Here is a 26,119-nt window from a genome sequence, read left to right as displayed (position 1 = left end):
TCACTCTGTATTACCTGGGCTGGAGTGCAGTGGTGTGATCATAGCTCACTGCAGCCTCAAACTTTTGGGCTCAAGAGATCCTCCTGCGTCAGCTTCCTGAGTACCTGGGACTACAGGCACTCACCACCATGCCTGGCTAATTTTTTAATTTTTTTGTAGAGACAAGGTCTTGCTGTATTGCTCGGGCTGGTCTTGAACTCCTGGCTTCAAGCAGTCTTCCCACCCCAAAGTGGGATTACAGGCATGGGCCACCGCCCCGACCAACACCTACCTTTTCACCCACAATGTCCTGGGCACTGTGGGGTCTAAGGCAACAACAGGACGTGGTGGAATTGTGCCCACCTTGCTGTCCTCCCACAATGCTTTTCCCCCAGGTCTATGGACATTTCTTTAATTGGTTTATTAATTAATAGTAGCTGTTGCTATCAAACATAACCATATGTTCTTTCTCTGGGAAGAAAGAGCAATCTCAGTAAGTGGATAGAAGAAACTCATATAGCCCTCTTTCTCTCCTAAATAAGCAACACGTGTTTATTGAAGTAAAGAAATAAACATGGCCAGGCACGGTGGCTCATACCTGTAATCCCAGCACTTTGGGAGGCCAAGGTGGGTGGATCACTTGAGGTCAGGAGTTTAAACCAGCCTAGGCAACATGGTGAAACCCCATCTCTACTAAAAATACAAAAATATTAGCTGAGCGTGGTGGTGTGCGCCTGTACACCTACTTAGAAGGCTGAGGCACAAGAATCACCTAAGCCTGGAAGACGGAAGTTGCAGTGAGCCGAGATTGTGCCACTGTACTCCAGCCTGGGTGACAGAGCAAGATCTCGTCTAAAACAAAAGAAAGAAAAGAAATAACCATTACTCTCACTTTCTTCTTCCTCTCCATTTGTCCTGTAATTTGTTATTTTGAGTTAACAAAAATGAAATAACTGCATTATTTAATGAACCATTTTTAGCCATTTTATACTGATGAACACTTTGGCTTTTTTCACTTTTTTCTTATTATCTACCAACAGTGCTACAGTGAGTATTCTTATACCTTTGCACAGTAGTGCTTGTTCTTTTTTTTTTTGAGACTGAATCTTGCTCTGTTGCTCAGGCTGGAGTGCAGTGGTGCCATCTTGGCTCACTGTAACCTCTGTCTCCTGGGTTTAAGTGATTCTCTTGCTTCAGCCTCCCGAGTAGCTAGGATTACAGGCACCCACCATCATACCTGGCTAATGTTTGTATTTTTAGTAGAGATGGTGTTTCACCATGTTGGCAAGGCTGGCCTTGAACTCCTGGCCTCAAGTGATCTACCCGCCTCAGCCTCCTAAAGTGCTGGGATTACAGGTGTGTGCCACTGCACCTGGCCTTAGTGCTGGTATTAATGTGGAAGAGATTTGAGACATTCCTAAAAGTAGTGCATTTAGTATTCTAAACATGGTAGATAACTGCATAATTTTCTTATCCAAAGGGTTATGTACTGCCATAAACAGTATTTGAAAGATTCCCTTATCATTTCACTCTAGGTATAAGTCAGTGTCATGGTTGATCTGTGTGTACTCTTTGGAGAATTACGCAGTGCTGTTATATTTTTTAGGTATGGTGGATATTGCCCGGCAGACGGTTGAATTTCTCTACGAAGAGAATGGCGGCATCCCAAGAGACCTTTATCTTCCCACCATTGAAGACATTAAAGATGAAGCAAACAAGTTCACAATTGATAAAGTTCGAAAAGGTTTTGCTTTCCTCCTTACTCCATCTATGAAATGAGACGTTGAATTTTCCTTAATGTGCACAAGCAGCTGGTGGCCCTCCTAGGGTGACTCTCTTTACTCTGACTAAGCCGACCTCTTCCACACCGCCCCATGCAAAGCCCTAGAGCAACCTTGGTGGGGCCCTTCCCACTTCCCAGAGCTCAGTGGCATGAACTGAGGGAGGCAGGCAGCTGCACAAGAAGAGAAGTAGGGCCTGGGCTAAAGATTGCAGATGGGCCTCTCAGGCTTAGTCCTGGATGCTGAGATGATAAATTACATGCGAGTGGCTAAATAGAGCTTTTTAGAATTTTAATGGAATGTGTTATCTTTGGTTAAAAATCTATTGCATATTTTAGGGAAATGAGGAAAATACAGAAAAGCACAAAAAAGACAACTGAAAACCACTATTTTTAGAATTACCAGAAGACCTTCATAAAAATACCAGAGCATCACAGGCAGGGCAGGAATATATATTTACCTTTCGTGTCTCTTTTTTATGTGTGTGATATAAGTCACATATCATAAAATACCTTTTTAAAATATACAGTTTACGCCGGGAACGGTGGCTTACACCTGTAATCCCAACGTTTTGGGAGACTGAAGTGGGTGGATCACGAGGTCAGGAGTTCAAGACCAGCCTAGCCAAGATGGTGAAACCCTGTATCTCTTTTTTTTTTAGCCAATGGAAGCAGAAACCTTGAAGCAGAAACCCTGTCTCTATCAAAATAAAAATAAATAAATAAATAAAAATTAGCTGGGCATGGTGGGTGGTGCCTGTAATCCCAGCTACTTGGGAATCTGAGGCAGAGAATTGCTTGAACCCAGGAGGTGGAGGTTGCAGTGAGCCAAGATTGCACCACTGCACTCTAACCTGGCTGAAGAAGTGAGACTCTGTCTCAAAAATAATAATAATAAAAAGTAAAGTAAACCGTTTAGTGGTTTTAGTATATTCACAAAGCTGTGCAACCATCAAAACATTGCCTCCAATTAATTCCAGAACATTTTCATCCCCACAAAAAGAAACTGTGTGCCCTCATCACTTATTCTTTCCTCCCCACTGGCCTCTGGGAACCACTAATCTACTACTACTAATACTACTATGAACATTTGTGTGTACATTTTTGTATAGATACGTGTTTTCATGTCTCTCGGATATATATGTGAGAGTAGAGTTACAGTATCACATGGTAACTTTATGTTTAACGTTTTGAAGTATGACCAAACTAGTTTCCAAAGTGATTACGCCATTTTACATTCCCATCAGCAATGTAGGAGGGCCCCAGCTTCTCCACATCCTTGCCAACACTTGTTTATTGTCTTTTTTTATTTTGGCTGTTTTAGTGGGCATGAGGTAGTATCTCATTGTGGCTTTCACTTGAATTTCCCTAATGACTAATTATGTTGAATATCTTTTCATTTGTATCTTTTCATTTCTGTTTTGAGGAATGTTTATTTAAATTCTTTGCCCACTGTCTGGGCACAATGGCTCACGCCTGTAATCCCAGCACTTAGGGAGCCCAAGACAGGCAGATCACCTGACGTCAGGAGTTCGAGACCAGCCTGACCAATGTGGTGAAACCCCATCTCTACTAAAAATATACAAATTAGCTGGACGTGGTGGTGTATGCCTGTAAACCCAGCTACTCCAGAGGCTGAGGCAGGAGAATCACCTGAACCTGGGAGGCGGAGGTTGCAGTGAGCTGAGATCACACCACTGCACTCCAGCCTGAGTGACAGAGCAACACTCTGTCCCTCAAAACAAACAAAATTCTTTGCCCATTTTAAACTGGCTTGTTTGTCCTTTTATTCTTGAATTGTAAGAGCTTTTGCAACATTCTATTGTGCTACCTTCCAGTCTGAGTTGTGTTCTTGCTTGGTTATAACAAAACTGAGGGTTCTTTTAAAGCCTGTGGAGCTATTTTATTGTATTGTATTTATTCTATTTTATTTTACTGTATTTATTCTATTTTATTTATTTTATTTTTATCTGGAGAGCCATTTTAGATGCAAAATATAGGGACCCAGATGCAGTGGTATTGTTTCCTGAAAACCTTCTCCCTTTTTACTTCTCAGGTCTCACAGTAGTAACCCGATCTCCAGACAGCAATAATGTAGCCAGTAGTGCTGTTGGAACTGCTCTGCCGAAATTTGCCATCCGAGGGATGCTAAAAACCTTTGGGCTTCATGGAGTCGTCTTAGATGTTGATTCAGTGAGTGAACAGCCGTTCCGATTAATAAGCTCTTTTATGTATACTTAGGCTTTCATGCCCAGACTCCCAAGTACCTTAACAAGTGATTATACAAGCCTGGTGCGGTGGCTCACGCCTGTAATCCCAACACTTTAGGAGGCAGAGGTGGGCAGATCACAAGGTCAGGAGTTTGAGACCAGCCTGACCAACATGGTGAAATCCCATCTGTACTAAAAATACAAAAATTAGCCGAGTGTGGTGGCATGTGCTTGTCATCCCAGCTACTCAGAAGGCTGAGGCAGGAGAACCGCTTGAACCTTGGAGGCAGAGGTTGCAGTGAGCCAAGATCATGCCACTGCACTCCAGCCTGGGCGACTCTGTCCCACACACACAAACACTCACACAAAAGCGATTATACAGATGAGTTTCTATTCAAATCGGGGACAAAGACACAAAGCAAAAATGCTCTAATACCAATTGACCTGCCTGAGCTTTCCTCACAGACTCAGATCCAGGCTGGCAATAGATGACAGGCTGTCCAGTCTCAAAGCTGTCAGCGCCTTTAGACCACACCACTTCCACCATTATTTTCTGTCCAACATGTTCAAATTGTTCCTGCATTGTATCTACCCGAGTTCCCAGGGAAAATTCCCAATTGTCCTTGATGAATGGATGATCTCTCATTGTCATAAGGGTCATACAGATACAAATCAAAGAAATAGGCTAGTTATAGTGGCTCACACCTGTAATCCCAGCACTTTGGGAGGCCAAGGAGGGAGGATCACTTGAGCCCAGGAGTTCAAGACCAGCCTGGGCAACACGGCAAGATCCTGTCTCTACAAAAAATGAGTCAGTCATGGTGGGCATACCTGTAGTCCCAGCTATGTGGGAGGCTAAGGTGGGAGGATCGTTTGAGCCCGGGACATCAAGGCTGCAGTGAGCTGTGATGGTGTCACTGTCCTCTAGCCTGGTCAACAGAGCGAGTTCCTGTCTCCATCATTTTGTTCATGTCATCTCACTGATTCTCTCAGCCTTAACTTCCCTATCTGTAAAATGAGTGTATTAAACTGAATCAGTAGTTTCCTCCTCCGTTTTGCAAAGCTGTCTCCTAGGGTATAGCTAGGACTTTTAGGGGTAGGGGCAGAGAAGAGAAGAGAGTGAGAGAGGGCAAGGCCAAAACTTTCTTTTGAAAAGAGACTCCTGTTTGAAAGCCATGACTATGTGATTCTAAGGTTGCATGCATATCCTTGCATTTGAGAAGCTTCCTATGCAGGAAAATCTGGTGTAATAATGTACACCAGATATACACTCTCAAGCCTGAGAGTCTCTGATAAAATGTTAATATTATCAGGCTGGGGGTCGTGGCTCACGCCTATAATCCCAGCACTTTGGGAGGCCGAGGCAGACAGATCACAAGGTTAGGAGTTCAAGACCAGCCTGGCCAACATGGCAAAACCCTGTCTCTACTAAAAATGCAAAATTTAGCCAGGCATGGTGGCTTGTGCCTATAATTCCAGCTACTCAGGAGTCTGATGCAAGAGAATCACTTGAACCCTGGAGGCAGAGGTTGCAGTGAGCCAAGATCACACCACTGCATTATAGCCTGGGCAACAGAGCGAGACTCCATCTAAAAAAAAGAAATATATATATATATAATCAATCACTGTACAGATATAAACTTTGGTATCTATCTAGAGAGATACAGATGATATTAGGTTCCATTAATGCTTTGTTACCTTTAAAAAATTTATATCTGGGCCGGGCGCGGTAGCTCACACCTGTAATCCCAGCACTTTGGGAGGCTGAGGTGGGTGGATCACGAGGTCAAGAGATCGAGACCATCCTGGTCAACATGGTGAAACCCCGTCTCTACTAAAAATACAAAAATTCAGCTGGGCATGGTGGTGCATGCCTGTAATCCCAGCTACTCAGGAGGCTGAGGCAGGAGAATTGCCTGAACCCAGGAGGCGGAGGTTGCGGTGAGCCGAGATCGCGCCATTGCACTCCAGCCTGGGTAACGAGCGAAACTCCGTCTAAAAAAAAAAAAAGAAAATGAAAAAGAAAATGAAAAATTTACATCTTCAGGCCAGGTGCGGTGGCTCACACCTATAATCACAGCACTATTGGTAGGCCCAGGCAGGTGGATCATTTGAGGTCAGGAGTTTTAGACCAGCCTGGCCAATATGACAAAACCTCATCTCTACTAAAAATACAAAAATTAGCTGGGCATGGTGGCTGAAACCTGTAATCCTAACTACTTAGGAGGCTGAGGCGGAGAATCACTTGAACCCCAGAGGCAGAGGTTGCAGTGAGCCACGATCATGCCACTGCACTCCAGCCTGGGCAACAGAGAGAGACTCTGTCTCAAAAAGAAAAAATTACATCATCTTACTCTATTTTATAATTTATTCAACCCATTAAATTTTTTTAGAGGAGCTACTGACTGGTGGTCACTGAGGTGAACTTTCAAACGGAAGATTCCATCAATAATACTTTTAATCTCCCACTGCCTTCTGATGCAAACTTCTGACCCTGATTTATAAGAAAATACATTACTAACAATATTTTTGAGCAACGGAAATGTGTGGAAATAAAAATTCAAAAAATAAAAATGTCCTTAATTGTAATCATTCTGTTATTTCTTAGGTAATTTGATTCTCTCCATTTTAATAATTCCTAAAAGAAAATTGCATTGGTATTTGCATCCAGAATGCATATGTATGAGCTTTTTATTTCCCTAGAAATAAAATAGAGCTATCAGACAGATTCCCTGCTTTTAAGATATTATTAACATAAAAACAATGAACATAAATTTTCCCTAGCAACAGTGTGTGCTGGAAATATAGCACTATTCTCTTTAAATTGCTAACTCATGATTACATTGAAAATCTTTTATTTATTGTATTAATTAAAATTTTCCATCTGGTATGGAAAAACTAAAACACTCAGTACTAAGCAGATGTCTTTGAACTTGGACTAAATCAATGGCATGAAACTAGCGTTTATTGCTATAGTCTGATTATATATATGTATAAATATATTTTATATATGTATATATATAAGTCTGGTTTGTGTGTGTGTGTGTGTGTGTGTATACTGTACTTTTAAAAAAATTTTTGATTGAAGTGGTTTTTTTTAAATAAATGGCTTTTAGCCTTTCTAGTATGTAGTTAATTCACATTCGCATTTAAGAATTCATTTAAAATCTCTCTGATTCCTGGCCGGGCATGGTGGCTTACATCTATAACCCCAGCACTTTGGGAGGCCAAAGCCGGTGGATCACTTGAGGTGGGGAGTTCAAGACCAGCCTGGCCAATATGATAAAACCCCATCTCCACTAAAAATACAAAAATTAGCTGGGCACAGTGGTGGGTACCTGTAGTCCTAGCTACTCGGGAGGCTGAGGCAGGAGAATCTTTTGGCCAAGATAATGCCACTGCACTCCAGCCTGGACGACACAGTGAGACTCCATCTCAAAAAAATAAAATCTCCCTGATTTCTGATGTTTTGTTATTTTGTTATTTTCTTAGAAAAGCATGTAGCAAGTTTATATAGTAATAAGATTACTTATAATATGTGTTTCAAAAATGTATTGTGAATTCTCTTTTATTTGTTTTGTCCATGAAATAGCAATTATTACAAATTATAATACCTAAAAACCCGGACTAAAAATACATACACACACACACACACACACAGAAAATAAAAGCAAGCAGCACAAACAGACATTTTCTTTTCCTGTTGTAGGTGAATGAATTGGTGCAGGTAGAAACGTACCTCCGCAGTGAAGGTGTGCTGGTGCGATACTGGTATCCTATTGATATGTTGGAAAGGCCCCCAGCAGGCTACCGAAGGACTGCCACCAATGGGCTGGTCACACTGGACAATACCAACCTTCAAATTCACAGGTACAATTGGGCCCTTCTTTCTACTGGGTTACAGAAATCCACCAACTTTGCTCTACCACATGTACCATTTATCCTCAGCATGAAAGCTTCTCCTTCAAAGCTAACATTTAGAGGGTGCAGCTAATAAAGATAACAGCAAAATTGCAGGAGGTACAAAGAAAAGTTGGGGGATCTAGAGGCTAGGCATGGTGGCTCATGCCTGTAGTCTCAGCACTTTGGGAGGCCAAAGTGGGCAGATCACTTGAGATCACGAGTTCAAGACCAGCCTGGCAAACCTGGTAAAATCGCATCTCTATTGAAAATACAAAAAGTAGCCAGTCTTGGTGGTGGGCACCTGTAATACCAGCTACTCTGGAGGCTGAGGCAGGAGAATCTATTGAATCCGGGAGATGGAGTTTGCAGTGAGCCGAGATTGTGCCACTGCACTCCAACTTGGGTGACAAAGCGAGACTCCATCTCACCAAAAAAAAAAAAAAAAAAAAAAAGTTGGGGGATCTAGAATCACCTGGCTTATGCAACATGTGCCCTGCTGTGATTTGGGGGGGACTGATGGGTAGCTAGAGATTAGAAAAGCATGGGGAAAGTTAAGAAGAGTAACATGAGTCAAGAAAAGGTAAGAAGATATTCAGGTACAGTGTAAGCTCCTTTCCCTCTGAAGCTAATCAGGTCTTGCTTGAGTGCTTGCTATGTGCCTAGCACTGTGCAGGCTTCCAGAAAAGGAGAGAAGGTGTTCGAGGCATGTGCCTACCCTCGGTGGGCTGAAACCTAGAGATCTGGCAAAGCTCCCTCATGTTCACCATTGCCAGTTCCCCTGAGAATTACTCCTTTCCATCTTAAAACTTCTTGTGATAATTCAGAGGAAAATATAATAATAAATGGAGTTCTTCTCTAATAAAAATTTCCAGAAACTGCCAGGCACAGTGGCTCACGCCTGTAATCCCAGCACTTTGGGAGGCCGAGGCAGGTGGATCACGAGGTCAAGAGATCGAGACCATCCTGGTCAACATGGTGAAACCCCGTCTCTACTAAAAATACAAAAAATTAGCTGGGCATGGTGGTGCGTGCCTGTAATCCCAGCTACTCAGGAGGCTGAGGCAGGAGAATTGCCTGAACCCAGGAGGCAGAGGTTGCGGTGAGCCGAGATCGCGCCATTGCACTCCAGCCTGGGTAACAAGACAGAAACTCTGTCTCCAAAGAAAAAAAAATTTCCAGAAACTGTTTTTCATGTTATTCATCCATTAGCCATCACAAGTTCTCATGATGTTGACAATTTTGAACCAAGTTAAGTGTATCTCCAGCTCTCATCTCTCACTGGAACTCCAGATACGCTTACCTATCTACATGGTACAACCTCTTGAGATTTGGGTGGTCTCAAGTTGAATGAGTCAGTCAAATTTACAAGACCAAATAGGTCACACATGACCTTCTTAGCTTTACTTAGCGAGATACAAGACAGGAAGTAGGCATACCACACGGCAACATCATGAATGTTTCAACAGGAGTGCTCACAGTCGTCCACATAGAAGTTCAGGGGCGGGCCGGGCGCGGTGGCTCAAGCCTGTAATCCCAGCACTTTGGGAGGCCGAGGTGGGTAGATCACGAGGTCAAGAGATCGAGACCATCCTGGTCAACATGGTGAAACTCCATCTCTACTAAAAAAAAAAATACAAAAAAATCAGTTGGGCATGGTGGCGTGTGCCTGTAATCCCAGCTACTCAGGAGGCTGAGCCAGGAGAATTGCCTGAACCCAGGACGTGGAGGTTGCGGTGAGCCGAGGTTGCGCCATTGCACTCCAGCCTGGGTAACAAGAGCGAAACTCTATCTCAAAAAAAAAAAAAAGAAGTTCAGGGGCTAGTCACTCACCCCACCTACACACCCATGCAAGGGTCAACTCAGGTGTGAAGGAGAAATGTCCCACAGTAGGGTTCCTGCAGTCGGTGGCTGAACAGCCCCGTGTCCTAATCCAGGCTGATATCTCTTGTGAATACTCCACAGGCAGGGAATCCAGGGATTCCAGCAAGAAGCATGCCCAGTTACAAGCATTACCATGCTCCAGAAGCCTCGGAGCTGTGGCTTCTTACCAAGAATGTTCTTCTTCACAGTCCTCCCCATTTAGACACAGCTTGCCTGTGAGGGATCCACTAGTATCATAAGCGACACTTTGTGATGTTGCTGACATTCTTTGTCAGGTTTTCAGAAGAACTGACTTTAAAACAGCTTAACCGGGCTGGGCACGGTAGCTCACGCTTATAATCACAGCACGTTGGGAGGCTGAGGTGAGCGAATCATGAGGTCAGGAGATTGAGACCATCCTGGCCATGGTGAAACCCCATCTCTACTAAAATACAAAAAAATTAGCTGGGTGTGGTGGTACGCACCTGTATCCCAGCTACTCAGGAGGCTGAGGCAGGGGAATCACTTGAACCCTGGAGAAGGAGGTTGCAGTGGGCCGAGATCATGCCATTGCACTCCAGCCTGGCAGCAGAGCAAGACTCCGTCTCAAAAAAAAAAAAAAAAAAAGTTCTGAGGTAGGCAAGGATAGGGTTTTGTTGATCTTTAACTCACAAATCATCTTATAACCCCCTAAAATCTAGCACGTGAGGTAGAATCTGAATTTTTCCCCCAAATTCTCCTCTGCCACTGGCCTCCCCATACCTGGAAGGGGCCCCACGAGCCATCCTTTTTGCTCAGGAAAGCTATCAGCAAGTGCTGTTGACTATTGCAAAATATGTCCCCATCTGCACAAGTTTCCATTCCCACCTCCACCACAACAGCCTAGGCCTCAGCTCTCCTCTCCACAACTGCCAGAGCAATCTTGTAGATACAGAAATCAGCTCTCCCTCCTCTAATGCAGATCTTTTCATGAAATAGATTCAAACCCTAACCTGCCTCACAAAACCTCACAGGAGCCTCTGAGCCTGGCGGCCTCTCTTCTGTAGTGCTCTCGCAGCAAGTATGCTTCTTCTTTAGGGATGGCCCAGAGCTCCCCCTGGCTGTCTTTCTGTAATTCAGATCTCAGTGAACAGTCCTACCTCTTCAAAAAGCTCTGCCCTCACCATCTAAGGTGACTGACTGTCCAGGTACTCTTTGTTGTGAAATTACAGTATTATAATGCTCTCCCAGAACCTGACATTTTTACTGCTGTTATTTCACTTGTTTGTTAACATTTGTTCCTGTGGGCTGGGCTTGGTGGTTTATACCTGTAATCCCAGCACTTTGAGAGGGTGAGGTGGACGGATCACTTGAGGCCAGGAGTTCAAGACCAGCCTGGCCAACATGATGAAAGATTAGCCAGGTCCGGTGACATATGCCTATGCCTATGCCCCCAGCTACTTGGAAGGCTGAGGCATGAGAATCACTTGAGGCAGAGGTTGCAGTGAGCTGAGCACTCCAGCCAAAAAAAAAAAAAAAAAAAAAGTCCATGTATCCCTTCTTTCTAGAATATAAACTTCCTAAAAACAGAGGTTTTGTTTTATTCTTTGCTAGAGTCCCCATTGCCTAAGCTAGGCCCTGACACACAGTGTAGACTCAAACTAGGTGCCGAAGAGGGTCCCCAAACATACATGCCTGAATATCAACATGATATTATTAAAAGCTTTTAAAGCTTTATTTAATAAGCCTTTTGGTCATATTTTTTGGCAAACATCTTTGATAGATGAAACCTGTTGACTGCTGACTAGCAACTGAGAGAGAAGGCAAGAAAGTCCTTGTACAATTACAATTAGCTTACAAGTGTGGGACATTTACTCTGTGTTAATGCAGTGGTCTTAGTATTGGAAAACATAGGAAACATGCCATGCAGATCTATGTGTTCATTCAGTGGTTGGATTTCTGGTCCTAGCACAGATTTTCATCAAGGTTGTATTCTGTGCTAAAGTGCTCACAGTGGTTTTAAAGAAGACTTTGGTTTGCTGTGCTTGGTGGCACACACCTATAGTCCCAGCTACTTGGGAGGCTGAGGCGAGAGCATTGCTTGAGCCCAGGAATTCAAGAATGTCCTCCAACCTGGGCAACAGAGCAAGACCTTGTTTAAAAAATTGTTTTGGCCGGGCGCGGTGGCTCAAGCCTGTAATCCCAGCACTTTGGGAGGCCGAGGCGGGTGGATCACAAGGTCAAGAGATCGAGACCATCCTGGTCAACATGGTGAAACCCCATCTCTACTAAAACTACAAAAAATTAGCTGGGCATGGTGGCACGTGCCTGTAATCCCAGCTACTCAGGAGGCTGAGGCAGGAGAATTGCCTGAACCCGGGAGGCGGAGGTTGCGGTGAGCCGAGATCGTGCCATTGCACTCCAGCCTGGGTAACAAGAGCGAAACTCCATCTCAAAAAATAAATAAATAAATAAAATTGTTTTTACATAAGACCTAACACCATAAAAACCCTAGAAGAAAATCTAGGCAAAACCATTCAGGACATAGGCGTAGGCAAGGACTTCATGACCAAAACACCAAAAGCATTGGCAACAAAAGCCAAAATAGACAATTGGGACCTAATCAAACTCCACAGCTTCTGCACAGCAAAAGAAACAGTCATTAGCATGAATCAGCAACCAACAGAATGGGAAAAAAATTTTGCAGTCTACCCATCTGACAAAGGGCTGATATCCAGAATCTACAAAGAACTAAAACAGATTTACAGGAAAAAAACAAACAAGCCCATTCAAAAGTGGGCGAAGGATATGAACAGACACTTTACAAAAGAAGACATATGAGGCCAACAAACATATGAAAAAATGCTCATCATCACTGGTCATTAGAGAAATGCAAATCAAAACTACATTGAGATACCATCTCACGCCAGTTAGAATGACGATCATTAAAAAATCTGGAGACAACAGATGCTGGAGAGGATGTGGAGAAATAGGAACACTTTTACACTGTTGGTGGGAGTGTAAATTAGTTCAACCATTGTGGAAGACAGTGTGGTGATTCCTCAAGGACCTAGAAATAGAAATTCCATTTGACCCAGCAATCCCATTACTGGGTATATATTTAAAGAATTATAAATCGTTCTGCTATAATTATGGACACATGCACACAAATGTTCATTGCAGCACAGTTTACAATAGCAAAGACCTGGAACCAACCCAAATGCCCATCGATGATAGACTGGACAGGGAAAATGTGGCACATATACACCATGGAATGTTATGCAGCCATCAAAAAGGATGAGTTTGTGTCCTTTGTAGGGACATGGATGAACCTGAAAACCATCATTCTCAGCAAACTGACACAAAAACAGAAAAACACCGTATGTTCTCACTCATAGGTGGATGTTGAACAATGAGAACACATGGACACAGGGAGGGGAGCATCACACACTGGGGTGTGTTGGGGGGAAATAGGGGAGGGACAGCAGGGGGTGGGGAGTTGGGGATAGATAGCATGGGGAGAAATGCCAGATATAGGTGATGGGGAGGAAGGCAGAAAATCACACTGCCACGTGTGTACCTATGCAATAATGTTCTTACATGTTCTTCACATGTACCCCAAAACCTAAAATGCAATTTTAAAAAAATAAACAAATAAACAAATAAATAAAAATGAATATATTTAACACTACTGAACTATACACTTAAAAATGATTAAGATGGTAAATTTAATTTTTTAAAAATTTTTATTGCTGGCCGGGTGTGGGGCTCATACTTGTAATCCCAACACTTTGGGACCCTGAGGTGGGAGGATTTCTAGAGCCCAGGAGTTCAAGACCAGTCTGGGCATCATATTAAGACCCTGTCTTTATAGAAAAATAAAAATAATTTAAAAATTCTTTTTAAATAAATAGGATTTTGGAAAACAGAGGCTAGAGGGCCTCTCAGCAGTGGCTTCAGAGGCATTAACAGTGTACAATGTCCAAACAGGGGCTTTAAGTCAGACCCAAAACAAGCTCATAGCCAGGCGTGGCTCATGGCTGTAATCCCAGCACTTTGAGAGGCGAAGGCAGGAGGATCATTTGAGTTCTAGGAGTTCAAGACTAGCCTGGGCAATACAGAGAGACCTTGTCTCAGCTGGGCACAGTGGCTCACACCTGTAATCCCAGCACTTTGGGAAGCTGAAGTGGGTGGATCACTTAAGGTTACAAGTTTCCCCAGCCAACATGGCCAAACGCTGTCTCTACTAAAAATAGAAAAATCAGCCAGGCATGGTGGCACATGCCTGTAATCCCAGCGACTTGGGAGGCCAAGGCAGGAGAATTGCTTGAACCTGAGAGGTGGAGGTTGCAGTGAGCTGGCATCATGCCACTGAACTCCAGCCTTAGTGACAGAGCGAGACTCCATCTCAAAAAAAAGAGAGAGAGAGAGAGACCCTATCTCTACAAAAATAAGAAAAAATCAGCTAGGAGCAATGGCACATACCTGTAGTCCCAGCTACTCAAGAAGCTGAAGTGGGAGGATCGATTGAGCCCAGGCGGTCAAGGCTACAGTGAGCTATGATCATACCACTGCACTCCAGTCTGGGCAACAGGACCCGGTCTCAAAAAAGCCCAAGAAAAAACAGCTCGTCCGTGGTAACTTTGGCCTGTGAAGTCTGAGGTGAAAGCCGTGGGGAGAACCGTTTTCTCAGCTTTCCCATTCAGTCCTCACCAGTTTTGCTGTCGTAGTCCTCATTGCTTTGTTAATGCAGCCAACAGACGGGCTTCCAAGGAGGGAGGAGACAGGAGAAGTGACGCACATTCTCACTCATAGGTGGATGTTGAACAATGAGAACACATGGACACAGGGAGGGGAGCGTCATTGTTTATCCTGGCATGAGAATCACACAGACTGGTGTTGATAAGGAAGAAACCACCTATGATGTAGTTTCTTAGCCATCTGCTTTTTGTTTATCTTCACTTCGCATATACACTCATCAAGTGTTCCATGTTGGGTTGTTTCTTTAATTGCCATTACACCTAAATCTGAATTATGATACACCAGCATTAAATTTAATTAGGGTCATGAGGAATATCAAATGGCCCTTGTTGGTTCAGAGTGAGTTTGGGTCCTAAGTTGTTTTTTGTTGTTGTTGTTGTTGTTTTCATTCAAGAATTTTCTTCTTAGACCAGGTTGTTTTTTTTAGAAACAGAGTCTTGCTGTGTCACCCAGGCTGGTGTGTGGTGGTACAGTCATAGCCCACTGCAGTCTCCAATTCCTGGGCTCAGCAGTCTTCCCACCTCAGCCTCCTGAGTAGCTGAGACTACAGGGCAATTTTAATTTTTTGTAGAGAGGGAGTCTCACTGTGTTGCCCTGGCTGGTCTCAAACTCCTGGCCTCAAGTGATCCTCCTGCCTTGGCCTCCCAGAGTGCTGGAATTATAGGTACCAGCCATTGCACCTGACTCCTAAGACTTGCTTAGGCACTAACTTATTCAAGTTGAATGCCGATCACCTTACAAATTCTTCATGTAAAAAAATGCCCACAATGGTATTTTTATAATAGCTTTATTGAGATATAATTTACATACCATACAATTCACCCATTTAAAATACACAAGTCAGTGGTTTTTATTATATTCACAAAGTTGTCCAACCATCACCACAATCAATTATAGAACATTTTCATCACCCATACCCATAGCAGTCATTTCCCATCCTCCTTTCCCATGGTCTTCTGACAACCACCAGTCTATTTTTTGTTTCTAAGCATTGTCCTCTGGACAATTTATAGAAATGGAATCCAATATATGGACCTTTGTATCTGGTGTCTTTCAGTGAACATGATGTTTCAAGGTTATTCCTGTTGTGGCATGTGTCAGTCTTTTCATCTGTTTGATGGCTGAATCATACTCCCATTATACAGACTTACCATTGAGTTAATGGACACTTGAGTTCTTTCCACTATTTGGCTATTATGAATAACGTTACAATGAACATACATGTACAAGTTTTTGTGCGGACATGTATTTTTATTTTTTTCCCTACAGTGCTTTTTTGAGCTGGGAAAAATCAAACAACAATATAACTAAATGTGACTTTTGCTTAAAATTCAAGTGACTCCCTTGGAATTTGGAACATTGGGCTGGAAGAGAAGCCTGACATGGGATCCTTTCCCTTCAGAACCTGCGATGTGGGGGCCGGAGAGTCAGGGATTTGAGCATCTCACCTACCTTTTCCTTTGCAGGGAGCTGCTGCGCTGCGAGGCTGCGCTGGCCAGGCTGTACTGCCGCATGGCCCTACTCAATATCTTCGCCCCCAAGTTGCCTCACTTGTTCACCCGCCTCTTCCACATTCCTGCCATCCGGGACATTACCCTGGAGCACCTGCAGCTGCTGTCCAGTCAGCTCCTTGCACCTCCCCTCCCAGGTAAAACTTAGCTTTGCTGCTGTCACTCCGGAACTCAGCACCAGGCAGGCGCTGTACATAGTGTAATCAGTCCCCACATGAGGACAAGAAGTGCCTCATGGTGTGCATAGGCTCACGTGGGAAATTGCACCCAGGAACTGGGATTCTCCTGGCAGGGCTTTCTCACTCTTAGATAAATGTAATGGATTACTCACTTGAGTCATTACTCTGTTAAGCATTCATCGAGCTTCCCAAGATAATTGTGGACCAAGGAAAATTAACTATTATTTAGGAAACCAGGTCACTGTATTGTTGCCACAGACATTCTATTTGACATTAGATAGAAAGGGAATGTTCCCGTCATCAGTGTCTTCCAAAGCAGACCTATTTGGTTCATCATGAGTTCTGGTGGAGCTATTTCCAAAGGCCAGCCTGTGTGCCCCTTGGCATGAGAGCTATGTGTGCTCCCCAGTGAATGCCAGGTGATAAGTCTACCCTCAGCCCGGTCCAGGACTGACAGGCCCTTTCTGTCTTCCTCTGGCATCTCAGCCTCCAGCCTGCCCCCGTGATCTTCCAGCAACTAGATGGGAACAAGAGATGAGGCTGCAGGGACACCCCTCAAAGCTCACTTGCAGATCGCATTTCAAGCCCAGTCAGCATCCTGGGTAGCTGCCCTCCAGCTCACAGCTATGGGGTCTGACCCAGCCAGGGCATATATGCGCTACATCTCTACTGGCCCATTTGAGTACCCCGGGTCCACAGCCCACCCCAAGAACTTAGATACCTGGAATGCATCAAATGTGGTGTCAGAAGCTTTGCCACGATGATCTAACAAGCTTCTCTGCAGGCTCTGCCCTGAGGTACCCTGCAGGCGCCAGGGTGCTCACACAGGCCAGGCTCTGAGAACCCCTGGACCCAAGCAGCCCCATTTGATCTATTTCATAGATCCAGGCCTCTGTGTGAGATTTTATTTTAGGAAGCAGTTTCATAGCTGAAAAGAAAGCAGAAGTCTGAAGCCCATTGATCTCCTGGGTCCCCCTCTGCTATCCTGGTGCAGAGGATCTGATTGCTGGCATCTGTTATCCAGGACATCGTATCCAGGATAACACTCCCATGTGGAGTATCTGAATGGATTGTTCATTGTTTGTTGCCTAGACTCTCACAGCTACTGGCTGCTTTGATTCTTGTCAACTTCTGTTTCCTTTCTGTCCCCAGATGGCACCATTAGCTCCAGCTCAATCCTCCTGGCGCAGTCTCTGCAGCATTGCATCCATTCCCAGAACTGCTCCGCCACGGACCTCTTTTACCAGGGCAACTCCCAGACAGTGAGAGAGTGGCTCAATGTGGCCATCACCCGGACCCTGCACCAGGGCGAGGAGAGCCTTTTAGAGTTGACAAAACAGATCTGCTCTTTCCTGCAGGTAGAAGTCTAAAGCTAATGTCCCTACACTGTGGTTACCGTTTTTAACTGGGAGTCTCACTGGCTTGCTGAAAATGACTCTCCTTTCCCCTCCAAATCCCATTCCTCTCTGTTTCCTTTTCGTAGAAGCTCTTCTACTTTCTCTCATCTGTAGCTTGCTTCCTTCCAGAGGACTAGTTAGTCGTTTGGCTGATTTCCTGGGCCTTGTGAGATGAGAAGATGAGATGCTGTCCCTGTGTTTAGCCCATGGCTTTCCTTATTCAGTGTCTCTTTGCAGACAGCACCAGAGCAGTTCCCCTCTGAAGAGTTCCCAATTTCCGAATCCAAAGTCAACATGGACGTGAATTTTCCCGGGGCAGCTTTTGTTGTTGTGTCTTGTAAAGAAAGTCAGTCTGGATTCCGCAAAGAGTAAGTTGTCTGTTCTTAAGAAGATGGTGATGGGGAGAGGAAAGCTAAATGAATTCTGGTTAAACTTCCCAAGGAAAACAATTAAAATCACTTTGATTCTTTAATGCAAATGACTTATAGTTCTTTCCATATTTCTATGTTTGGGGAATTAGTCTATAAAGAATGACTTTCTAAAGTATGGTGGAAATGACTTGGGCCCAGTTCTCATCTAATGTCCCCTGGTGAGAAGCCAGTGCTGCCTGTCCCTGTGTGTGTGCCTGAACCCTGTATTAACACCCATCCCTCCTTCTCAGCTCCTCTTTATACAAGGCACCATGGGCACGGGTGCTCGTATATGGCCTTGGCCACAAAGTGAAGCGAAATGGCCAGCTGAACCTTATTGAGGCCGCCTGTTACCCACGGGACGCATCCCCGGCCAACACTGGGCTCGCACCTCCCCCCACCGCCGACCAGTACCCCTCTGTGGTTCTTTCCACAGACAGAGTCCACATCAAATTGGGTGAGTCTCCAGGAGCTCGTGGTGATGAGAACAGCTAGAGTCATTCTCTGCTTGCCTTCTTTTTGAAGCTACAATGAATTTTGTACCTTGCATGTTCTAATTCGTATTGATAAAGAATAGGACTTCTTGGGACTTCTAAAAGAAACTGCTGCTGCTTTTAGAGGCAGTAAATTAAAAGACTTGTCTTTCCAGCTTAGGGAAGGCCTGGCAGATGCTGTCCAGACTACAGTGATTCCCTTTCTTTTCACAAGTGTGTGCTGAGATATGCCTGTTTAGAATGATATAACCAGAGCAATCATATTCTTACAGCAGGCTCAGGCTGTGACAATACCAGTTGCCATTCCTTGAGTTCTCATTAACCCAGTTCTCAACATCGTTCCCTGGGGCACTGGCCACTGTGAGCGTCTGCTCCTCCTCTAACTGGGAGCTTGATTGCTCTCATCTCCTGGGCATTTTTTGAAACCTCCAAGGTTTTAGAGTTAGATGAGGGCTCTGCCTCCGCATGCCTTGAAGCTGTCACTGCCTGTCCTCTGTATGCACCAAGGCCTGCTGGCTCTGTGCCATCACAGGCCTCCACTGCTCCTCCTCAGTATGCTTGACAGGAAAAGACTGACACGTGTTTGCCAGAGACAGAAAACACGTGAACTTTTAGCCAAAGTGATGGACCTGGGCTTCTCCACAGCCCCAGTCCTTGAGACACTGCATCTTAGGGAATGAAATGAAAGGACATTTCTTAAGTGATTTGATCATTGCTAAACAACTTTACAGTCTTTTTTTTTTTAGTTTGTTTTTCGTAATATTTTGCCTATACTAGCTGTTTTTCAAACTTTACATTTAAAACAGGATCTCTGTCATTCCACTATTATCACCATGTAAGCATTCACCCCAAAGTACACAAGCTAATGTGGTTTGCTCCTGACTTGTCCAAAGCCTCTGATGCCCTGGCTTGTGTTTGACTGGTATTTATAGAAAGGTTTGGGGTACAGGGCTGGATGTGAGGGGGATCAAGCCTTGGGACCATCTTCCTTTCACTGTAGACAGTTTTGATCACACGTAGTTCACGGCAGTGACAAAAGGTGATAAAAGAGAATCAAATCCAAGGTGCCAGTAGTCTTAAGTCTTGGGGGCCCCTTGCTCATCCACTGTATAAGCATAATGGTCTTAGTGAGATTGCAGCCATACCAAAGGACTAATTATTTTTTTGTCAAGCTGGGAATATCCCAGTGAGGCATCTTTTAAAGTATGACTTACTGTTCCCATTTTGGTTGGTATCTAACTGAATGACAAGTGTGTGTCCTCCTCTGTTCCCATCGTGCCCTTCGTCCCACCCTAGTAAGTGTACTCCCTGGAAGGATGGCCTCCATCTCCTCGTGTCCCTGCAGCCCACTGTCCAAGGTGTCAGGAGTTATGTGTCCTCCTCCTGAAGCAGATGAGTGGGTAGGCTCTCCAGCCCTGTTTCTACCTGCACACCCAGCAGGTCCTTTTGTGGGTATTTGGATCAGCTGCTGCCAATCACCTGCTTTCTTCCTGGGTGTTTCTTGCAGGGGTGTCTCCACCTCCTGGAGCGGTCCTGGTGTTACATTCCCTGCCCCTGGAGTTCCCACTGGCTATGGCCTTCGCAGAGCAGCTGCTTTCCTGGAAATCAGAGGACAGTGAAGGGAAATCCGAAGATGAGCCTGACACCATTCCAACATCTGTCCTCCTGCAGGTGGTGGAACTACTAGGTGAGGCTGCCTTCCCTGGGAATTGGAATCTAGGGTGGGAGTGGAGCTTGCCAGGTGGCATAGGGAGTGGCCACAGTAGCCCAGGCAGCTGTAACCTCCTTCAGATTGCTGTCATTTGAAGTGGGCTTGGGGAATGGATCTTAAGGTACAGCCTATACTCCCAAATCCATGATTTGGCAGGTATTTTCATTATTTTGAGGAGGGGCAACTAACCACAAAAATAAGATTAACTGTATCCGCTTTACTTTAAAACAGAAGTATAAGTCATTATTGTAACTTTAGGTGTGAAGGGTGCTGTGGAAGTAAACAATGTTGCAAAATCAAAGGTTATAACTGCATAGTTCCTCAAAGGGTCAAAAGGGTTGCAGAACCCATGGAATGATAAACATAAAAATTGTGCATTTTACCATATGCAAATTTGCCTCAACAAATTCTAGGCCGGGCGCGGTGGCTCAAGCCTGTAATCCCAGCACTTTGGGAGGCCGAGGCGGGTGGATCACGAGGTCAAGAGATCGAGACCATCCTGGTCAACATGGTGAAACCCCGTCTCTACTAAAAATACAAAAAATTAGCTGGACATGGTGGTGCATGCCTGTAATCCCAGCTACTCAGGAGGCTGAGGCAGGAGAATTGCCTGAACCCGGGAGGCGGAGGTTGCGGTGAGTCGAGATCGCGCCATTGCACTCCAGCCTGGGTAACATGAGTGAAACTCCGTCTCAAAAGAAAAAAAGAAAAAAAAAAAAAATTCTAAATAAATGTTAAACTTTAATCAATGATATGCCTGCTTAGGTGTTTAGGGATGAAGCATACTGATGTCCACGACTTACTTTGAAATAATAAAAAACTAAGATGGGTTTGTGGATGAATAGAGGGGTGGATAGATGTGTGGTAGAGTAAATATAGCAACATGCTTATGGTGTAATCTAGGTGGTAAGTACACAGGTATTTGCTGTATAATTTCATCAGGTTTTCTGTATTTTTGGATTTTTTCATAATGTTGCAGGGAAGAAAACATCTCACACTCAGATGCCTTCAGGGTTCAAACAGATCAGCTAAATGAGGGAAATAAAGAGGAAAGTTGGCGGAGGAGGGGGAAGGGCTTTGGTGAGCTGGAGGCACAGGGGACACTTCCCCTGTCACCTGCTGCTATAGGAGAACATGGCCCTGTTCCTGCAGAACTGTAGTTTCTTATTTCAAGAAAATCCAGGAATCCAAATGTTATGTAAATTTCCCAATTTTTACGTGTTGGCAACCAAGTCAAATTCTTTAATACACCCTAGGAGGGCAGAGCACAGTGGCTCACACCTGTAATCCAGCACTTTGAGAAGCTGAGGCAAGATGATCACTTGAGTTCAGAATATGGAGCAACATAGCCAGACCCCATCTCTGCAAAAAATAAAAAACACCCAGGGAGTGGATCAGGGGAACGTAATCAGGGAACACTGCCTGGGAATGAGTTTCGGCTCATAGGCCGCCATGTGCAATTTTGGTGAAGAATTCTCTCCAAGGTCATCTTACATGAATGTTAAATGGTAGAGCAAAGACAACTGAGGTGACATGAATAGATCTGGCACCTGAGACCCATCACTGTGCCCCAGCAGAGAGGGGAGCATGGACATCTGTCCTCTGTGAAGGTTCTATGAGAGCCCACGTTCCAGGACAGTCACAAACTCGTTTCCAACCAGATTTCACAGGCAGTGTCAGTCCTAAGAGAACAGGAAGCTTGGTCCCCTCATTGGTAGGTGCTGGACTTAGTAAATCAGCTTCAGCAGGCCCTTAGGATTCCCCTGGACAGTGATCTTTTATCCTGTACAAGAGCCATCTGGATGTAGTGAACTGCAGGCTTTCTTGCAGGATGAGGGCTCAGCTGGCTCAGTGGGATGCAGGCTTTAAATGTTCATGATCCCTAATCAGGTCTGACATACATGAGCTTTCTCTCTTTCCACTGAGATCCAGGTCACATGAATATGTGAATGAGATATGCATCTGGTACAAAGGAGACCTTGGCACAAATGTATGGTCCATCTTGTGGTTCTAGACAGTGTTTCCCAAACTTCAGTCATTATCATGCCACCATTATATGATTGTTGTCACATCCACAAATTGTGCCTATCAGCATTTATTTACTTATTTTATTTTTTTGAAATGGAGTCTCACTCTGTCACCCAGGCTGGAGTGCAGTAGCGCAATCTCGACTCACTGCAGCCTCCACCTGCGGGTTCAAGTGATTCTCCTGCCCCAACCTCCCAAGTAGCTGGGATTACAGGCGTCTGCCACCACACTTGGCTAATTTTTTTGTATTTTCGTAGAAACAGGGTTTCACCATGTTAACCAGGCTGGTCTCAATCTCCTGACCTCAGGTGACCCACCTGCCTTGGCCTCCCATAGTGCTGGGATTACAGGCGTGATTGAGCCACTGCACCCAGCCAGCATTTATTTAGCAGTTTTTATTGCATTCAACACCTCCTTTTTTAAAATTTAAATTTAGTTTTAAAGAAACCTTTACATCACTTCTGTAAATATAAAATTAGTATCCCTTGGCATAATTAAAAGGTATCAATAAAAATAAATACAGGCCAGGCCTGGTGTCTCATGCCTGTAATCCCAGCACTTTGGGAGGCTGAGGTGGAAGGATGGCTTGAGCCCAGAAGTTTGAGACCAGCCAAGGCAACACAATGAGACCCTGTCTCAATCAACTCATCAATCCATCTATCCATCCATTCATACGTACATACATTCAAAGAAAATAGTTGGTGTCACAAAAATCTAGCTGAATGCTGTTCGCTGTCAAAGGCACTGGGACTCTGGCTCACTCTGTTAAGAATATGCTTTGGCTGTGTCCCCACCCAAAAAGAAAAAAAGAAAAAAAGAATATGCCAGCTGGCGGGGTATGGTGCCACACGCCTATAATCCCAGCACTTTGGGAGGCCAAGGCGGGTGGATCACCTGAGGTCAGGAGTTCAAGACCACCCTGACCAACATGGAGAAATCCCATCTCTACTAAAAATACAAAATTAGTCAGGCATGGTAGTACATGCCTGTAATCCCAGCTACTTGGGAGGTTGAGGCAGGGGAATTGCTTGAACCTGGGAGGCAGAGTTTATGGTGAGCCAAGATCGTGTCATTGCACTCAAGCCTGGGCAACAAGAGTGACACTCCGTCTCAAAAAAAAAAAAAGAATATGCCAGCCTTGGCCAGGTGCAGTGGCTCAGGCCTGTAATCCCAGCACTTTGGGAAGCTGAGGCACGTGGACCACTTAATGCCAAAAGTTCAAAACCAGCCTGGCCAACATGATGAAACCCTATCTCTGCTAAAAATACAAAAATTAACTGGGTGTCATGGCACATGCCTGTAGTCCAAGTTACTCTGGAGTCTGAAGCATGAGAATTACTTCAGGTTTAACTGGGAGGCAGAGGTTGCACTGAGCCAAGATTGCCCCACTGCACTCCAGCCTGGGCGATAGAGACAGACTCTGTCTCAAGAAACAAAAAAACAAAGCAGCTTTAAAAATTATTAAAGAAAAAAATTTAATTAAAAAAATAAAAAGAATATGCCAGCCTCATGTCCAGGCACAGTGGGTCACACCTACAAACCCAGTACTTTGGGAGGCTGAGGTGGGAGGATCACTTGAGCCCAGGAGTTCTAGACCAGCCTGGACAACGTGGCAAAATCATGAAAACTGCCTCTACGAAAGAAAAATAATAATACAAAAATCAGCTGGGCGTGGTCTCACACACCTGTAATCCCAGCTATTCAGGAGGCTGAGGTATTGCTTGAGCATAGGAGGTTGAGAGGTTGAGACTGCAGTAAGCTGTGATTGTGCCACTGCACTCCAGCCTGGGTGACAGAGCAAGATCCTGTTTCAAAAAAAAAGAAAAAAGAATATGCCAGCCTCAAAGAAAGGCTTTCTTATTGGCAAAAATCAGGACTAAAAGAGGAGTTTAAAAGGAATAATATTTCAGTGTGCTGTCACCTCTGGAGCCGACCTGCCAGCTCTGAATCCTAGCTCTCTGTCGGGTAGCTGTGTGACCTCCAGCCAGGCCTCCATCTCTGAGCCTCTGTTTCTCCATCTGTAAGGAGCTGAATTGCATAGTCAGTGTTCACAGGGTTGTTATGAGGGTTGAATCCAGGCTCAGAACGGTGCCTGGAACATAGGGAGTGCTGCATAGTAATTGCTGTTATTTTCATTTGCCGTAGGAAACTTCCTGTGGACCACAGACATGGCGGCCTGCGTAAAGGAGCTTGTTTTCCATCTCCTGGCGGAGCTCCTGCGCACGGTGCATGCCCTGGAACAGAGACGGCACCCTGCTGGCCTGTCCTCTTCCATTGCTCTCCAGCTGAACCCCTGCCTGGCTATGCTGATGGCCTTGCAGTCAGAGCTCCACAAGCTATACGATGAGGAGACGCAGAACTGGGTCTCAGGCAGCACTTGTAGGGGCTCTGGAGGGGTGGTGGCTGGCGACCAGGGCAGATTCTCTACATATTTTCATGCACTTATGGAAGGGTGCCTGGCGGTGGCCGAAGTGACCCTGCCTACTAACATGAGTGTCACAGCCAGCGGGGTGACCTCAGCAACCGCCCCAAATCTCAGCGACTCATCCTCCTCCTCCTCGTCCTCCCCAGGACAGACCCCACAAAGTCCCAGCCTCCTCTCCAAGAGGAAGAAAGTCAAGATGAAGCGGGAAAAGGCCTCCTCGTCAGGCAAGCGCCAGTCCTCCCGCACGGTGGACTCAGACCCCACTGTGCTCAGCATCGGAGGCAGCAAGCCCGAGGACATGCTGTGGTTCCACCGTGCACTCACCCTGCTCATCATCCTCCGCCACCTCACCAGGAAGGACCCACAGGGGCTGGGCGTGACAAGTGATGCCATCGCTGATGCCTGCCAGGCCCTGGTGGGCCCCACTGCCCACAGCCGCTTGCTGGTGATCTCCGGGATCCCCACCCACCTGGATGAGGGTGTGGTCAGAGGTGCCATCCGCAAGGCCTGCAACGCCCATGGCGGGGTCTTCAAAGATGAGATCTACATCCCATTGCAGGAAGAAGACCCCAAGAAGCCGAAAGACAAGGCCGAGGGCGGGGACGGGAAAGCCGAGCCTGAGAAGACGCTGGCCTTCCCCAGCACAGACAGCATGGAGGTCAGCACATCCAGCAGCCTGACCCCCGCCATGAGCATCAGCGCCTCTGCCTCCACCAGCCAGGCCTCCATCTGCAGCTCCCAGGGCATCTCGCAGACCATCAGTGACCTCTCTGTGGATCCGCTGCCCGCTGGCCTCGAGCTGCCCATCCCTCCAGGCCTGTTGGAGCCCCACGTGGTGTCCAGCCAGGAGAGCCTAGACATTTCCCTGTGCAGCACTGGCAGCCTGGGCAGCCTGGGCAGCCTGGGCGAGCCCCTGGACAATGCAGAGACGGCCTCGGTGTCAGACATGGGCTCCATGTACACAGTCACTTCCCTGGACAACCAGCCCCTCGTGGCGCGCCCCATCAAAGGCTTCGCAGTCGTGGAGGTAACAGCTCTCAGGCACGCACAACCGCTAAATCATGACCGATTTCAATCCCCCAAGCCTCTTTAAACCTTCCAAAGTTATTTCCTAGTAGATAATGGTGGAGCACTTGAAGGCTCCCTGGGGCAGCCCTTGGAATGAACCAGTGAGTCTGCTTAGGATGACATCTCTGAGAGTGATACCACGTCCAATGTCACAAAATAAAGGAGGCAGAGGGCTCAGGGCCTGACCTTCCATGGTGGGTGAGTGGATGCCATCAGTGCATTCTGACTCAGCCCCATCATATCTTCTTGAGTGGCCTTCGGTTCTTTTGGGTGCTGCCATTGGCAGAAGGGATGTTCACTGAGCACTGTGAAAATGGACTCCTGCCATTCTGAGTTTCAGATGACCTGAATGCTGGCAAATCATACTTCTACTTCCCATGTATTTTCTAGGCCTCGCTGTTTAGAAATCCTGCATCAAAGCCTT

At 45.5% G+C, this 26,119-nt stretch overlaps 1 protein-coding gene across 9 annotated transcripts in view; it reads left to right on the top strand.

The window, feature by feature from the left end:
- The window catches only part of HECTD4 (HECT domain E3 ubiquitin protein ligase 4), a 231,704-nt gene that overhangs the window by 180,526 nt on the left and 25,059 nt on the right, over positions 1 to 26,119 (top strand). For all 9 annotated transcript variants that reach the window (XM_032240131.1, XM_032240112.1, XM_032240155.1 and 6 more), the window contains exons 53-61: positions 1,586 to 1,723; positions 3,816 to 3,952; positions 7,679 to 7,839; positions 15,939 to 16,120; positions 17,315 to 17,520; positions 17,797 to 17,927; positions 18,221 to 18,426; positions 19,971 to 20,150; positions 24,348 to 25,654. In XM_032240131.1, the coding sequence (XP_032096022.1) occupies positions 1,586 to 1,723; positions 3,816 to 3,952; positions 7,679 to 7,839; positions 15,939 to 16,120; positions 17,315 to 17,520; positions 17,797 to 17,927; positions 18,221 to 18,426; positions 19,971 to 20,150; positions 24,348 to 25,654 (2,648 nt within the window). The remainder of the gene's footprint in view (positions 1 to 1,585; positions 1,724 to 3,815; positions 3,953 to 7,678; positions 7,840 to 15,938; positions 16,121 to 17,314; positions 17,521 to 17,796; positions 17,928 to 18,220; positions 18,427 to 19,970; positions 20,151 to 24,347; positions 25,655 to 26,119) is intronic.

The sequence above is a fragment of the Sapajus apella genome, unplaced genomic scaffold (genome assembly GCF_009761245.1).
Source record: "Sapajus apella isolate SASKATOON/1434 unplaced genomic scaffold, GSC_monkey_1.0 scaffold2, whole genome shotgun sequence".
In the NCBI taxonomy this organism is placed as follows: Eukaryota; Metazoa; Chordata; class Mammalia; order Primates; family Cebidae; genus Sapajus; species Sapajus apella.
This window is presented reverse-complemented; position numbering and strand designations above follow the sequence as displayed.